The following is an 18,416-nucleotide window of genomic DNA, read 5'->3' as shown; positions in this document are numbered from 1 at the left end:
AAAAGGTGAGGTCTGCAGATGCTGGAGATCAGAGCTGAAAATGTGTTGCTGGTTAAAGCACAGCAGATTAGGCAGCATCCAAGGAACAGGAAATTCGACGCTTCGGGCCAGAGCCCTTCATTCCTGATGAATATTCCAGTATTCCCACAGTGGCCTAACCAATGTCCTGTACAGCCGCAACATGACCTCCCAACTCCTGTATTCATTACTCTGACCAATAAAGGAAAGCATACCAAATGCCGCCTTCACTGTCCTATCTACCTGTGACCTACTTTCAAGGAGCTATGAAACTGTGCTCCAAGGTCTCTTTGTTCAGCAACACTCCCTAGGATCTTACCATTAAGTGTATACGTCCTGCTAAGATTTGCTTTCCCAAAATACAGCACCTTGTATTTATCTGAATTAAACTCCATCAGCCACTTCTCATCCCATTGGCCCATCTGGTCAAGATCCTGTTGTAATCTGAGGTAATCCTCTTCGCTGTCCACTACACCTCCAATTTTGGTGTCATCTGCAAACTTACTAACTGTACCTCTTCTGCTCACATCCAAATCATTAAACGTAGTGGACCCAGCACCGATCCTTGTGGCACTCCACTGGTCACAGGCCTCCAGTCTGAAAAACAACCTTCCACCACCACCCTAGTCTTCTACCTTTGAGTCAGTTCTGTATCCAACAGGCTAGTTCTTCCTGCATTCTGTGAGATCTAACCTTGTTAACCAGTCTCCCATGGGGAATCTTGTTGAATACCTTACTGAAGTCCACATAGATCACATCTGTGGCTCTGCCCTGATCAATCCTCTTTATGACTTCCTCAAAAAACTCAATCAAGTTTGTGAGAAATGATTTCCCACGCATAAAGCCATGTTGAATATCCCTAATTAGTCCTTGCCTTTCCAAATACATGTATCCTGACCCTCAGGATTCCCTCCAACAACCTGCCCACCGCTGACGTCGGGCTCAGCAAGAGGCCCAGCAACTACTTCTCTAGCTTCCCACAGAATTCTAGGGTACACCTGATCAGGTCCTGGGGATTTATCCACTGTTGTGTTTCAAGACATCCAGCACTTCCTCTTCTGTAATTTGGACATTTTGAAAGGTGTCACCAACTATTTGTCTACATTCTATATCTTCCATATCCTTTTCCACAGTAAATACTGATGCAAAATACTCTTTTAGTATCTCCCCCATTTTCTGTGGCTCCACACAAAGGCCACCTTGCTGATGTTTGAGGGGCCCTATTCTCTCCCTAGTTACCCTTTTGTCCGTAATATATTTGTAAAAACCCTTTGGATTCTCCTTACCTCTATCTGCCAAAGCTATCTCATGTCCCCTTTTTGCCCTCCTGATTTCCCTCTTAAATATACTCCTACTTCCTTAATACTCTTCTAAGGATTCACTTTATCTATCCTGTCTATACCTGACATATGCTTCCTTCTTTTTCTTAACCAAGCCCTCAGTGTTTTAGTCATTCAGCATTCCCTATACCTACCAGCCTTTCCTTTCACCCTAACAGAAATATACTTTCTCTGGGATCTCGTTATCTCATTTCTGAAGGCATCCCATTTTCCAGCTGTCCCTTTACCTGCGAACATCTGTCCCCAGTCCACTTTCGAAAGTTCTTGCCAAATACTGTCAAAATTGGCCTTTCTCCAATTTAGAACTTCAACTTTTAGATCTGGTGTATCCTTTTCCATCACTATTTTAAATCTAATTGAAGACTGTATCTGTGGTTTTTCTTCCTTCCTGCAACTGCCATCCATCACATCCCCAGCTCCTGTAAATTTCTCATTGCCTTTAACTGCTGCTCCAACCGATCCATGCGATCAGAATTCGCAACTAAACACACTTCCTGCAGACAATATCAGTAACATGGAAGCTCTTCCTAATCTTTTGCATCTGACAGGAAGAGCACATTACTCTACTCGAGGTCATCTTTGCACCTGAACAAACTGTAGACTCAGAAAATAGCCCAGTCTTACTGCTCTGAAAATAATGCTTCAGGCTAATTTAGTAACTACTTTTATATTTTTAAAATTTTAATCAAGAGACAGATCTCAATAAAACCATATAATCACCCTACTCACTATTGTGGGTTTACAAAAAATAAAGTAAGGCTACATTTTAAAACTAGCTACTCTCTTGCTATGCCCTCCACAGGTTTCCCCAAGGTCAGCTCTGAATTTCACTGTTTATTTTTCAGAAACTATCTCCGATGTCCAGAGATACTTAAAACCAAACAGCAGAGGAAGTCAGCTGTGCAGGCTCTCTGCTGGGTCAGACAGCTGTGCATGTTTCACTTCCCATTTTGGTCACTGCTTTGTTTTCCCCTCTCTCCTTTTTAAGGCGCTGTTGTTTTGTTCCCTGTTTTGGAACTTGTGAAAAAACAATGCAACAGCTTATAAAACAGCAATTATCGCTCCTAATATTGTGTATTCAAAAAGGGAAAAAGGCAGAATGTGGATAACTATAGGCTGATTAGCCTAACTTATATTATTTGAAAAAGTTGGATTCAGTTATTAAGGAAGTAATAGCAGAACATACAATATAATCAAGCAGAATCAGTATGGATTAATAAAAGGGAAATCATGTCTGATTAATCCTTAGTTTTGCGAGTCTCAACCAGAGTGGATAATTGGGAACCAATAGATGTGTTGTAATTGGACTTCCAGAAGGTATTCGACAAGGTACCTTATGAAAGGTTAAGTCATAAGAACTAACTATGTTGGAGGTAATATATAGGTATGGATAGAGAATTGATTAATTGGTAGGAATCAACAAATGGGGATTAAGGGGTTCTTTTTCAGGTTGGTGACCTGTAATCAGTGGCGTTTCATCGGTGCAGGGACTGCAGCCATTTACTCTGTGTGTGTGTGTGTGTGTGTGTGTGTGTGTGTGTGTGTGTGTGTGTGTGTGTGTGTGTGTCTATTATGCCTGAAACGTCGATTCTCCTGCTCCTTGGATGCTGCCTGACCTGCTGCGCTTTTCCAGCAACACACTTTTCAGCTCTGATCTCCAGCATCTGCAGTCCTCACTTTCTCCAAAATGTGGAGTTGGTCATTTTGGAAGGGAGAACAGTATTTCAATGGAGAAGAATCTCCAAAGCTTCAACATAAAGATGCTTGGGGGTACTTGTGCATTAAATATAGAAAGCTTGCATAGACTGTGAAGCAAGAAATTAGGAAGACTAATGGAATGCTGGTGCTTTATTTCATGAGGGTTGGAGTAGAAGAATAGGGAAGTCTCACTGAGCTAAAGGTGGTGTTGGTGAGACTACATCTGGAGTATTTGAACAGTTTGTCTCCTTATTTAAGGAAAGGTATTAATTCATTGGTGACAGTTCAGAGAAGATTCTGTAGGATGATCCCTGGTATGGAATGATTGTCTTATGAACAAAAGTTAAACAGGTTGGGACTCTATTCAGTGGAGTTTAGAAGAATGGGATGTAATCTCATTGAAACATAGGATTCTTAAGGGATTTGATAGGGAAAATGTTAAGAGGCTACTTTCCCTCATGGGAGAATTTAGGACCAGAGCACATTGTCTCAGAATAAAGGGGTGTCACTTTAAGATTGAAATGAGGAATTTCTTATCCGAGGGTTGAGCCTATTCCTCCACAGCTCTCTGTGGCAAGGAGTTTGAGTCCTTATGTGTATCTAAGGCTGAGAGAGTTTCTTAGCTACCAGGGAGTGAAAGGGAAAGGCCACATTGATGTGAGGAATGTCAGATCATTCATGCCCTGTTGAATGGCTGGGCAGGCTAAGGGGGCCGAACGACCTTCTCCTGTTCCTTTTTTTTTTAAATAGTCTTTTAAGGCCCTCTCTATAGCCCCGCTTTTCCAGTCTTTGATTTCTACTCGGTCACTTCTAAGCATGCCAGGTTTATCAACAATTTCCTAGATTCTCTCTGGACAGGCTATTTAGTAACTTTGGTACACACCTCTGGACCAAGTAGGACTTGAACCAGGGAACTATTAGCCCAGCAGTAGGGATGCTATCATAGTACTACTACAGTCTCACCATCAGTTTCCGAATAAACACGTGAATATGCAGTATCAAACATCTTTGACTATGGAATATTGTAATCACATCTTCCAATTCCCACGCATATTTGGAAATATGTCTGACAACCTGTGAAGTTGCTTGAACCAAAACTGTGATGTTAATATACTTTATTAAACCATATTTAGCATTTGCAGAATAGCCCTTACATTATTGATGCATGACAAAAGGCATGTACTATTTAAAATTTGTTATTTATTCTCTAGATTTTGGCATCTTTGGTAAAACTATTATTTATTGCTTATCCTTGGTTTCCCTGAAAAAAAATGGTGGGCAGCCTCCTTGAATTACTGCAGTTTGTGTGGTGAATTTACTTTGTAGTACTGTTTCAGGAATTTGACTCACATTATCAGCCCTTTATCATAACTATGTCAAATATGTGCATGTCAACATTGAGTTCAACAACTTGAGACTTACCCTTCATTTTGGGTTATGTGTTTCCCCTCTGTGTCTACCTTGCTTTCCTGTTTTTGCTTTCTGTCAGGGCTGACCTTTTTATTCTCTTTCTTACAACTATTTTGGACCAATACTTTCTCTTCTCGACAAGCTTTACCACTTGCATTGCCTTTTTGTTCTGTGATCCCTTTGATCTATAATCTCTTGAACATTTTCATGACTTTCCTATTTGTTCTACTGGCGCATTCCCTATTCCAAGAGGATTAAATCTGTTGCATTTTCATCTCTCTTCAGTTCCCAAGAAGAGTCAAATAAGACTCAAACATAACTCTGTTTCTCACCGCAGACACTTCCAGGCCTGTTGATTTTCTCTAATGTTACAGATGTTTTAGATCTGAAATATAAATAGGTAATGTTTAGCTTTTATTGTGATGTATGTCAAGATGGAATGCGAGTTACTGTTCCTGTGCATCTGCCTTTGCCTTTCTCAAAGGCACAAGTTGCAGATACTGGATTTGCTGCTGAAGCAGCTTCTGGTCAGTTGATGCATTCTCAGGATGTGTAATGATCTCTGACAGTGATCATCATCAATTGTGCAGATCTAATGAGAATGAAAGGACAGTCAAGTATGACATTTCTGGTGAATTGACTTTGTTTGATGCAATAGCAGTCTATTGCCATTTTACCAACTGGCTTAGGGGTATATGAATATGTATTCTCTAGCTTGTTGATCCAGTGACAGCTATACTGCGATACCCTTGCTGTAGCCTACCCCCTCTCAGCACTCACTGCAACCATAGCAGTAGAGGGCTTGAATGTTTAGACTAAAGCTTATACACTAAGTGGTAACCAAGTGAACACTAAGCTTTTTGTATCTGGTGTTCAATTATCAAGTATAGAAAATTAGAAACTTAAGAAGAATGCTGTACTGCATAGATATGTAACTTGTTAAGAATTGAGATTTTTATCACATGGAAGAAAGGATTAATTTGCAAGATTTTATCCCATTCTGTGTAGTTAATCTCTCAACTGTAAACCAGGATTTAATGTTTTGAGTTCAGTGATGATTCTTCAGAACTGATAGCAGCTAGGAAAGTTATGCTTGAGGCATTGGTCATGAGGAAAGGAATGTTGGAGATGGACCCCAGAGAGAACAAGAACGCTGGTTAGGGAGACAGTGATGGATAATTTTTAGATTAGATTCCCTACAGATTTAGATTCCCTACAGTGTGGAAACAGGCCCTCCAGCCCAACAAGTCCACACAGACCCTCTGAAGAGTAACCCACCCAGACCCATTCCCCTACCTTATTTACCCCTGACTAATGCACCTAACACTATGGGCAATTTAGCATGGCCAATTCACCTGACCTGCACATCTTTGGACTGTGGGAGGAAACCGGAGCACCTGGAGGAAACTCCAGCAGATATGGGGAGAATGTGCAAACTCCACACAGACAGTTGCCGGAGGTCGGAATTGAACCCGGGTCTCTGGTGCTGTGAGGCAGCAGTGCTAACCACCGAGCCCACCGTGCCGCCCCATTTTCCAGGGAGAAGGAAAAGCTGATAATAGGGATCATAAATAGGTGAAAATAGGTTGGCTGTGCTGAAAGCAGCCCTTATCATGACAGGGTGTAGGGTGAGTATATTGAAGAAGGTGTTCAGGTTCTAAAATTGTTGAATTGGATAAAAAATCCTAAAGGCTACAGGGTCCCCATGTGGAAAATTCTTCGAAACAATTTCAGAAATTGTTGGAAAAGTTCAGTAGGTCTGGCAAATCTGTGGAGAGAAAGCAGAATTAATGTTTCAGGTCAGGTGATCCTCCTCCAGAACTGATGTACCAACATTTTCCTTCCTAAAATCTCTTCTGAAGAATGGTCATTGGACTCAAAACATTAAATTTGTTTTTTCTCCTCTACAGATGTTTTGTTGTTTTTTCCCAGTTTGTCCTGAGCCTCACTAGAGCACTGCAACATACCCGAGGCAGAAATATTGGCTGGAAAATAGGGTGCTGCATTGAAATGGCAAACTGCTGGAAGCTTGGGGTCATTTTTACCCTCATGTGTTTGTTCCTTAACATTAAGCAACCAAAATATTCATGTGATCATGAAAAAACGCTTGGGAGTGCTGGAAATTAGTCTTGGTCTTGTGGGTGGATTTGTCGTTGGAAAATTCCAAGTCATCTGTTTCTATCATTTTCATTTTTATTCATTTATATAAAATTATGTGAACGTTGTGTAAAACATAACCACTGCAAAGTTTTCTTTTAAAGTATACAGAAGCTAATGCTGGTTCAGTGTTACAAGAATTAAAAAAAACCTTGAGGCAGACTTTGAATTATCAGATGTGCTTTAGTCAATTTAAACATTACAAGCTTGTTGCATGCATTCATTATCATTATGTAATACCTCTGTGTTGGCCTTGTGTCTTTAGTCTATTAAAGCATTAAAGATGTATGGAAATGTTAAGTCTCTATACTTGCAATTCGTCTGAATGACCAAACAAAAGGTTGAGGAGGACATCTTGTGAGAGAAGATTTGACAAGCTAGGCTTAGATCCGCTGGATTTTAGAAGAGCAAGAAGCAACTCAGTTTAAACCCACAAACTCCTAAGGGGCTATGACAAGGTAAATGCAGAAGGGATGTTTCCTCTTACTGGAGAATCTAGAGCTAGGGATTACTGTTTAAAAATCCGGGCTCTCCCATTTAAAACAGATTGGCCAACTTTTTTATTCATCCATGACAGTCGTGAAACTTTGGAACTCTGTTCCCGATAAGGTGGTGGCACCACAGCCTATGAATATTTTTAAGGCAGCGAGTGATTCTTATTGAGCAAGGGGTAATAGGTTCATGGGTAACTTGGGAATATGGATTAGAGATTACAATAAGATGAGCCGTGATATAGAATGGAGCAGTTTCAAGGGGCTTAATGGCCTTGCTGGTCTGTCCATAACAAGCTCTTTTACTATTCAGCATATAGTTCTGTGTTGCAAATTCACCCAGGTTGGCATCTCACTGAGATATTCACATAGCGTACTCTGCTATACCATTCAATGAACCTGTGTTGATCACCTGGCTCGATAGTAATGGTAGAGTGAGGGATATATCAGACCATGACGTTGTGGATTCTATTGCTGCACTCAGCTTCTCATTACTGCCCAGTTTACATAAGCTATTCCATTGCCAATAATAGTAATACCACATTGCATAATGGAGTATAATAAAGCTAAGAACTGCAGATGGTGGAAATCTGAAACAAAAACAAATCGCTGGAAAATCCCGGCAAGTCTGGTAGCATCTGTGCAAAGAAAGCAGAGTTAATATTTTGAGTCCAGTGACTCTTCAGAACATAATTCTCAGCCATGATTGTATGTGGAGCAGACTCGATGGGCCAAGTGGGGTAATTTTTTTCCTCCTATGTCTTGTGGTTTTGTAATTGAGTTAGTTCTAAATATGAAGGAGGGATTTTGTTTCCACAAATGGCTTGTGCAGTGTTCACTCTGACCAGAACTATCCTGGAAAGATTTGCTTAACTGGTTAGGACCATGTGAAGTAGAATTTTGTATCAATCGATTTTTTTTTTCCCTAGTCAAGGCTTCTATATTTCCAAGTTTGATGCAGCAATGTACAGGTCTATTTTGAGTTCTTATAACTTAGCAATTTTTGGTGCTATTAAATATGCTTCACTTGATCAGATGCTGTGTACCTGATGGAAGGCTGTTTGCCTTCTAGAAGGCAATCTGTTAAGAATCTGTTCCAATCACAGCATCCACCCTTTCACGAACTATTACAGTTTATGCTTCCACTGTCCTATCTGCATTGCAATTCTTTTCTTAATTTGTTGTTTTGATATAGGTGATCTATCTAAAATCAATGCTACTTGTCTGTCTCATGATGTTCTGAGAACACCTTAGTCATCCACATTATCTAGAGTTGGAGTCACTTATAGGCCATATTGGATGGGGGTGATGGTCAATGCAGAAGTTAAGCCAAATTGTACTTGCACAGCTAGTATGTACTAAAGTAAAGATGTAATTAGAATCTAGATTAGAGTGGTGCTGGAAAAGCACCACTCCTTCATTCCTGATGAAGGGCTTTTGCCCAAAACGTTGATTTTCCTGCTCCTTGGATGCTGCCTGACCTGCTGTGCTTTTCCAGCACCACTCTAATCTCAGCTCTGATCTCCAGCATCTGCAGTCCTCACTTTTGCCTAAAAATGTAATTAGTTAACCCATTGCCATTTTCATCTCGTACAAAGTAGGATTACAACAAAAGTGAAAAGTTCAGCTAGATGGTTAGATTGTCATAGGTTAGCAATACAGATATTGAATGAAATGCTGCACATTTGCAGTATTCTGTGTTTTAGTTTTCATCGTTGCAGGAATTTGTACTTTTGTTTCCTGGTTTGACATCCTATTTGTTTTGAGTAATTGCAACATTGCCTCATTCTACTTGGTGCTGGTGTGGAGTCTGAGATTGGAGCAGAAAACATTAACAACGCAGAATAAATCGCATGGGTACTTTGGGTTGGCACTTTCCATTTGCTATCTTATAAAACCCTGAATCAAATTTGAGTGAAACTGAATGGGATGATGATGACTGTCCACACTTAAGTGCAAAATTATGTGGCTTGATTCTGCTTATTACAGAACAAGTTCTTTAGTTTTTGAGTAAGTGAATAAATCACTATTTTAATCACTATTTGATTATGACTTTTCATTTCACCTTCCTATAAGTTTAAATAACCTATTTTTTTTCAAATCCATTAACCAAACAAACAAGATGGAAGCTTGCACAATTAATCTTCAAACATTTTCTTCCTACCAGCTGCTGTTCCTGAGTAAACCATTAAATTATAAAATGAATCCCTTAAGTGGCTAATGGTAACCTACTGTGGTAATGACCAGGTTGTGATCAGGCATGTCCACAGTTAGCGATATTTGAGTACATTCCTGTGCTGGTACATCAATCACTTGCGCTTTCACTGTGCAGAAAAAATCCATTGTATAATCACTTTTTTAGAAGTGCTTAATTTTTTTACCTTCTGCTTTTGCTAGGAAGTTACTTTTATTTTGAAGAGGATATGATTTTAAATATGGAAAATGTCAAAATGCATTGATTTCTCTAAGTTGTGAGAAGTACAGTAGTACAGTGTAATAGTCATGGGCAGATTCATTGGAGTTTGTCAGGATGTGTTTGTTGGCTCTACTATCTTATTTTGGTAGATCTCAATGTGTGTTTGTATGTAAATTTAAGAATTTAAATACATGAACCATTTCAAACTTATGCAGCTTTAAAAAGGTTTCTGATTCTACGGCCTGAAATAAAACATTTTGATTTCTGATAAAATTTTGGGTTTCTTTCAGTTAAATCACTTGTTTGGTTAGCCTCCATCCAATCTACAGAGTAGAAAGATGTGTTAACTGGACATAATTACCTCTGAGAAAAGTCTCTTGTAGATAAACTAAGCAGCTGTATTTATAAACTGAATGAGTCGTCATATCCAATGAAGTATGGCTGTACTGTGCTCAGTAATTACTTGTTTGGCAGCTGTTTCTTCAACTTTTTTATGCATTGAAATCAGTAATACTGAGTTTATTGATAAACTCGATGTTTAATTTTTATCTTCCATTCAGAGCAGAACAAATTTATGATTTAATGTTTACCGAGCTGGAAGTTTTTGCTGCAAACGTTTCGTTCCCTGGCTAGGGAACATCATCAGTGCTGTTGGAGCCTCGTGTGAAGCGCTGCTTTGATGTTTCTTCCGGTCAAAGCAGCGCTTCACACGAGGCTCCAACAGCACTGATGATGTTCCCTAGCCAGGGAACGAAACGTTTGCAGCAAAAACTTCCAGCTCGGCGAGCAGAACCACAACAACGGATACCCGAGCTACAGATCTTCAATCAGATTTTATTTAATGTTCAAATTACATATTAGAATTTTTGGGTAACTATGCATAATTTGAATGTCACTGGCACAGTTGAATATAGAAATTGAGTTACACTCATATTTCTGAAGAAATTTTAACCTTGCTTCAAATTTCTTCCTCTGCAATCCACATCTGTTTACGATACAGTACCTTCAACTATGATTCTTGACTGTTTTGTCATGGCAGGCCATTTGATTAGAGTCTAGCTTTTTTTTAGTTGTCACCTATCATTTATACATTTGCACTTCAATAGAAGTGAACCAGCTTTTCTCTTCACTCTTTATTTTAGGAATTCAGTGGCTCGTTAGCAGAGTACTACTGTCAAATTAAATGACAGAAGGTTTGAGGGGCTGAATGAGCTCTTCCATATTCACATGCAAGGCTGGAGTTAATTCGCAATATAGAACCTAGATCAAACTTGGATTGTTAAGGTGATGCAGAAATTTAATGATCACCGAGCAGTTTGATTCTTTATGGAGCAATGTTTTTATTTGAGGAATTTTCTCTTTTTTTTGTCCCCTCGCATTCTTGGCCAGCAACTCTCCACACTGATGTGTAGGAAAAGTAGGCAAATCAGTTTCTCACAATACCATAAGGTAGAGTAGCAGAAATAGGTCATTCAGCCCATCAGGTTGGTCTGCCATTCAATCATAGCCGATATGTTTCTCAATGCCATTCTTCTGCCTTCTCCTGTAACCCTTACTAAGCAAGAATCGATTTATCTCTGTTTTAAATACGCTCAACAATTTGGCCTCCAGTGCCCTCTGTGGCAATGAGTTCCATTGTGTCACCAATTTCTGGCTGAAGAAATTCCTCCTCATTGCAGTTCTAAAGGGTCATCTCTTCACCCTGGGTCCTAATGTCTTCCACCAGTAAAAGTATATTTTCTCCATGTCCACTCCATCCAGATCTCTCCGTATTCTGAGCTTCAATGAGATCCATTTCCCTCCCATCATCTTTTTAAACTGAGTACAGACCGAGATTCTTCAACCACTCATCATGTAAGCCCTTCATCCCAGGATTATTCTTGGAAACTTCCTGTGAGCTGCCTCTGAGTCTAGAACATCCTCCCTTAGACTGGGCCCAATATTGCTCTCAATATTCCAAATACAGTCTGACCCAAACCTTCTACAGCCTCTGCCGTACATCTCTGCTCTTATTTTCTAGCTGTCTTAAAATGCATGCACATTCTCTATGCCTTCCACAGCACCAACTGAACCTGCATGTTAACTGTAAGAAAGTTCTGAACTAGGACTCCCAAGTCCCTTTGCACTTGAGATTTATGAAATCTTTCCCCATTTAGAAAATAGTCTACGCATCATCTTACCAAAATGTATAACCTCTCACTTTGCCACACTTGTATGTCATCTGCCAGTTCTTTGCCCACTCATCCAGCATGCCTAAGGCCTTCTGCAGCCTCTCCTCTTATCTTAGTGTCTCCTACGAACTTAGCAACAATGCCCTCAGTTCCTTCATCCAGATCATTAATGTGTAACGTAAATAGCTGTGGTCTCGACACTGATCCCTGTGGAACTCCACTGGTCATTAGGTGCAATCCTGAAAAAAGATCCCTTTTATCTCTGGCTGTCTGCAAGAAGCCCAGTCCACTATCCATTCCAGTTCCTTGCCCCTAATGTTGTGAGCTCATTACCTCAAAAAATTCAAACAGATTTGTCAGGCATGACTTCCTCTTGACAGAGCTGAGCTGACTCTGCCATATTTTATTATGCACTTTCAGAACCATTCTGAAGGAGGGTCACTGGACCTGAAATATAAACTGTTTCTCTCCATAAATGCTGCCAAACCTGAGTTTTTCCAGCAATTTGATTTTTGTTTTTAAATCCCATTGCTCTCCCACAACATCTGATCGCTTTTATTAATATGCCAAATTGTATTTCTTGAGTATGAAGGAATGACTCCAATTTCCCTTCCATGATAAATTCTGTCTGCTGTAATTTTTTCAGCTTACTATTTGTCTTGTCAAATGATATTTCTTCAATGATAGGCAAGTGTAAAAGTGCTGATTGATGTTTTGGCTGAAATCCATGAGCTGTCAAGATCAGTGATTACATTGTGAATATTCTGTTTAGTACTGTAGCTTAGCCATCTTTATTCCAGCCCCCTCTTTTATATAATGAACGTAAAATCATACATAATCCTCATTAATGCTAACAGATTAAGCACCTAGTTATTAACTTTGACTAACAAGGAAAGGTTGGGTGTTTTACCTCAGCTGTTTTAAAAAAAGCTTTGTGTTCTTTGTATGATAACAACAGGCACTCACTGATTTTAGAACAACATGAGATTAAGATGTAGTTTCATTGCATGTAATTAAAGGTTCAGAAATGTTACTGAAGCTTGTGTACAATACATATCATTTAATTGTAAACATTTGTTGCTATTGGTTGCATCTTATAGGATGTATGGTGAAAAGAATGGTTTGCAATATTGATAATGTACCCAGTCTAAGGGAGGATGTTCTAGACTCGGGGGCAGCTCACAGGAAGTTTCCAAAAATAATCCTGGGATGAAGGGCTTATATGATGAGCAGTTGAAGAATCTGGGTCTTTACTCAAGAGTTTAAAAAGATGATGGGGTGGGAAATGGATCTCATTGTTTGTTGGTCAAGTGCACAGTGGGGTAATCTTTCAAGCAGCAGGTAATTGTGGAGACATGTTAGATAGCAGTGCAATTTGTGTAGAATTTTATACTTCACTGCTTGTCTGTTTTGCTATATGTTTGGAATAATGAGTATCAATGTTTAAATAATTCACAGATATAGTAAATTTGGGCTCTGCTACCCAAATCCTCTTGTTTAGCAGTGTTAATCTCACTTTCAAAATGTCAGCATTTATGGTTTAGAGCTTTGACTGGAATGGTGCTACATGGCAAGAAATGCTACTGCAATTTCATTTCATTACAACACCCATCATATTAATGTAGGCATCCAAGGTCAATGCATAAAATGGGTAATAAGTCTTACTAGATTTATTGCAATATGCTAAGTTAGCATCTATTTGAAGCCCTCCACAATATTGGGTTGCTGTGAAATACGCCAGTACTGAAAAATCTGCATGTGACCTTCGAGAAGCTATTGAAGGCTGCAATCAACAACTTCAATTTTGTACACAGAGCTGGCAGGAGCAAGAGTACTCCTGACCCTATTTCAAAACCACTAGGACTTGTTGCATTCAGGCTGAATTTGGTTTTAAGATAATTGGAAGGGTCAACAAATAATTTTAACTAATATATTAGTATTTCATAACTATCATTAAGCTTATGACAAATGCATTGTAAGGCTTACTATTTAAAACCAAGTGTAGCGTAAGGTACTACAATGTTTGAGCATTACAGTTGTGAAATAAGCCCACTTGTCACTCCTTGTCCACTTCTCAATTCACTGGGGTAGGCAGCCCAGAGAGCTGCTACATTGTGGCCCAGGTGGAATTCTTCAGTGCTATCAACAGAGAACATGAGCAGCTAGTAGCCTGGGTGCTGCCTGCCCTGGGAAATCAAAAGTAAGTATGTTTAGCTCTAGACATTGGGAAATGTATGATCCACAGATGTTGATATGATTTGGAGAGAGAAAATTTTAACTTGATTAGTGGGGAATTTTCTCCAGTTCCAGTGTGTAGTGAATTAAAAAAAACTTGTGTACGATGGTGTTTCATTGAAATCAAAGTATTGAAGCTGAATGAAATAATATAGGAGGTAAAGAAATCAAAATACAAGAATTGTTCTGGTCAGTGGCAGAGGCCATATTGGGTTGCTTGTCATTTTCTTTTTGATTCAAAACAACTTGGATTTAACTTGAAAGGCATTGCTAATCATCATTTTATGTTGTCATGTCTGCCCTCTTATGTCTGAACTTTGAAATAACATCTGTATACATTTTGTTTTAGAGTTCCATATAGAGTCAGAGTCAGATGTACAGCACGGAATCTGACCCTTCAGTCCAAGCCGTCCATGCTGACCAGATATCCCAATCCAATCTAGTCCCACCTGCCAGCACCTGGCCCATCTCCCTCCAAACACTTCCTATTCACGTACCCATCCAAATGCCCCTTAAATGTTGCAATTGAACCAGCCTCCACCACTTCCTCTGGCAGCCCACTCCATACCCACACCACCCTCTGTGTGGAAAAAGTTACCCCCTAGGTCTCCTTTATATCTTTCCCCTCTCACCCTAAACCTATGCCCTCCACGACCCCAGGGAAAAGACTTTGCCTATTGTATGGCAGAGGATTAAGCAGTTAATAGAATATCACAGGAAACTGGTTTTTGGGAAACATTACTTTAGAATGTTACTTGTAGTCCCACTGTTAAATGTTTTGAGTAAAGCTTGTGAATTTTAACATAGAATTTAAATTCATTTTTTGGTGGGGAAGGGAGACTGAAGAGAATGTTAATTTTGAACAGTGGAAGTAAGCTGGATGTTCATAGTTATTTTTTTGCTCTGTAGGTACAAGATTCAGATACGCTCAGTATTTGACTGAGCTAACTGGTATACCACCCTAGAATTATCTTACTGAATTTCTTTTCTGATTTGTTTGATTAGGATGCTAACATGCTTGCACTAATAAAAATTGTTTTGAAATTCAAGCTGTTCAAAAATGAAAATATTAGTGCGCTCAACTGGGCAAATTGCTAATAACCACTCATTCTAAATTTAGTTTGTTTCTCACCCCTCTTCCAGACGTTTCCACGACTGAAAAGGCACTGCTCTTCCAGAAGAAATTGCATCAGTGCTGCGTTGTATTTGACTTCATGGATTCATTATCAGATCTTAAAATGAAGGAGTACAAGCGCTCTACCCTTAGTGAACTGGTGGACTATGTTGCAGTAGGTCGAGGAATCTTGACAGAACAGACATACCCTGAAGTAGTTAAAATGGTAAATGCTTGCCCTACAAACCCTCATGACCTATCTGTTTTCTTTTGAGTTTAACCTCTCCTGCATCTTGTCCTCTCTTTTCCTTACCATTGTTGGCATGACACCCGCCATAAAGGACCTACTCTGAAATACCCTTCCTGATCTGTCTGATGCTTCTCCTTCCTTGGAGGTCATCCTTACAAGATTTCTTTAACCAAGTTTTTGGTTAGCCCTCCAGATCTTACCTTTTACCTTTGGTACAATCTTTACCTTTTATTACCTGGGATGTGCAATGGGATGTTTTTCTACATAGTTTCTTAAAGTTGGGAGTTTTAAATTGTCTAACTGGTTTTTGGCTCTCCATTTGCTACAATACAGCTACACCTGTCAAATCAATTCAATTTCTCCATTACTTCCGTGTTTGATACCTTCAACTCCAGTAAAACCCTTTAAATTCATCTTCTACCCACTGTTTTGGCTCCCTTAAATCTAAGGAGCACAAACTTGAATGTATGTGGTGTACAAGAGGTTTACTAATTTGCTACTTTAGCGAGATGACACTCCCGCCCCCAGCATTCTCTGAGTAATGGAGCACTGAAGAAGCCATTCAGCCTGCTGAGTCTGCACTGCTTTTTGAAGAAATCTTGTTAAACCCACTGCTCCCCCTGGCCACCACCCCCCACCAAAAACAAAATCTTGCTATTTGACTTCTCTATTACGGATTTATAAAGTAATTTACTTAAATATTAGAACATCATTTTATTTTTGTTAATAAACTTTTTTCATTCTCTGATGTATAATTATATCAAAGTTATTTACAAAGATCTTGGCAAAACATCAAATCAAAAATTTCAACATGTTCCCCATTGCACTGTTTTTCAGACTGAATTCCAGAGAAATAACTCTCCTTTCTCAGCATTTTAAATCATTGGTTAATTGACACTTACCAGTTTCTTTCCCTTGAACTGTTCAGACCATTTTCTTACTACAGTAAATCCTCTGTATTAGTCAAATCATGAATTAGCCTATCCATGCCAATAAGTTGTTAATAATAAAAAACAATATTTGTGGAAAAAAATCACATCTGTGATATTTTTAACCATTTCAACCTATCTTTAATGAACTTTGTACTTGCGAGTTTCATCATTCATAAGGGTTCTCAGGGGGGCATGGATTTCTTTCTATATTTGACTGTATTTCTTTGAGTATGCTGCCATGAACCCTTCTCGACTCTGATGTCCAAAACTTTTCTCTTGTAGCAATTTGAAGAGTTCTGTCCAAATTCTCATAGCTCTGCAGATTATAAACCATTTCTGCTGAGGTGAATGGTGCCCTTAAGCTGATTTGATTTCACCCCTGAATTCTGAATTCAACTCTAGGTTATTCTGAACTAAAACTTTGAACCTTCTGTTCTGAAGTTGAAACTAAATTAATTGCCTTAATGTGTTTAATATTCCACCTTTTGTCACCCCAACAATATTTTGTCTATTTAATGCTACAAGTGTTCACTCAGGTATTATACTACTGTCATATGCTTTCTTTGAACTGATGTATTTAGGTCACGTCACCAAATTTATTTAATTAAACTTTATCAAAAATAACCTTCTAAAAATAATAATGCATTAGACAGCTTTCATCATACACCTCATAGATGGGGGATATGGATAGATTGATTGTTAAAGTAGATTGGGAAAAGTAAATGACCATTGACTGATAGGGTACTGAAAATCTATCATTGGTCCTTCATTTTTCATCCTTAAGTTGTTTGTTGGTGACAGTAAAATTGATGCCCAGTTCCACTGGTGCAATAGAACCCAACTCTACCTTGCAACTGTATTCTTGACTCCACTTCTTAGTGTTGTCAGCTTGCTTATCTGATAGTCCTGTATGAGCTGCAATTTTCTACAACTAAACTTTGGCAGGAACTGATCTTGAGCTACACCTTCTGTCAGAAGCTCTTGTTCCACTGCAAAAACTTCATCTCCATAAAGTCACTTATCTCCATTCCAGCTCAATGTACCTGCTCCTGGAATTCTAAACTGTGCTTTTGTTACATACAGACTCAGTTATTTAATTGCTCTTTTAGGTGGGACTCATGCGATTGCCTTTTATAAATGGACTCATTACTCTGCGCTCATTATCCTGAAATGGACGGAGTTTCCTGACCTATCACTCTGGCATAAACTGACATACACAAATGTCTCAATTTTAGCTATAATTCTCTTGTTCAAAATCCTGCATGACTATATCCCCCTTCTATTCTTTTCTCCCTCAATACCTCCGATTTTCCATGAAATTGAAACTCTCCCTGTTCTTCTTTATTCCCAACTCCAACTTAAGAATTTTGTCACACCATTGATGCCCATACCTGCAATCATATAGGCCATTGTCACTGGATAACTCTTCTCTTTGCACTCACCTTTTTCCCCCTCTTGTAAGACCTTCTTTTGGTTAAGCTTTTAGTATCTTGCCCCAATGTTTCCTTTGGCTCAGTGACAAATTTTGACAGGTTTAACTGCCTGTAAAATACTTTCATGTTTTCCAACGTTGAAAGAACAAATAAGTTGAAGTTTTTAGTCAATTGCCCCTTTGCTGTATTGTATAATATGTTGCTGAGGAGATAGAGTTGCTTTTTTTTACTTATCCTGAAAGTGCTTTGACATGACTGCACGAATGCCTGCAGCTCTCCCGTAACCTGTCCTAAGTGGTGGTTCTCAGGGAATACACCCAAACAGTAACTGTTGGGAATCGATTTCCATGGCAGGCAGTTCAGTTGATCTCCTAGTCTTCATATATACATCTTCAATGGAGTCAATTGAATATCAATAGGAATAAGAATTTTGATTCTTCTTTACTCTGTCTAATCCAGGCGTTTGAACCAAATTAGTTAATTGAATGTAGATAGGGATTTGAACCAATTTGGTCATGGTCCATTTATGTTGGTACCACACTAGTGGTGCTCTTACATAGACAAAGTGGTTAAGTTTATAAAATGATTTTTTTGGAATGCTTTTTAATTCCTGGTTGAGGTCATTCTCTGGTTTAGAAATGCAAAGTTCTTTTTTGAGTTGTCAGTCTGAGCACGAGTTCATTTTTTTTACTATTTAAACTTCATAAGTTTACTTGATAGTAAATAAAAATTAGCAATGAACTAGAAGATT

General features: G+C 39.0%; 1 protein-coding gene across 1 annotated transcript in view; it reads left to right on the top strand.

The window, feature by feature from the left end:
* The window catches only part of ppp2r5eb (protein phosphatase 2, regulatory subunit B', epsilon isoform b), an 85,958-nt gene that overhangs the window by 31,015 nt on the left and 36,527 nt on the right, over positions 1 to 18,416 (top strand). Inside the window, exon 2 of the mRNA XM_060829343.1 lies at positions 15,080 to 15,276. Within this exon, the coding sequence (XP_060685326.1) occupies positions 15,080 to 15,276 (197 nt within the window). The remainder of the gene's footprint in view (positions 1 to 15,079; positions 15,277 to 18,416) is intronic.

The sequence above is a fragment of the Hemiscyllium ocellatum genome, chromosome 8 (genome assembly GCF_020745735.1).
Source record: "Hemiscyllium ocellatum isolate sHemOce1 chromosome 8, sHemOce1.pat.X.cur, whole genome shotgun sequence".
Lineage (NCBI taxonomy): Eukaryota > Metazoa > Chordata > Chondrichthyes > Orectolobiformes > Hemiscylliidae > Hemiscyllium > Hemiscyllium ocellatum.
This window is presented reverse-complemented; position numbering and strand designations above follow the sequence as displayed.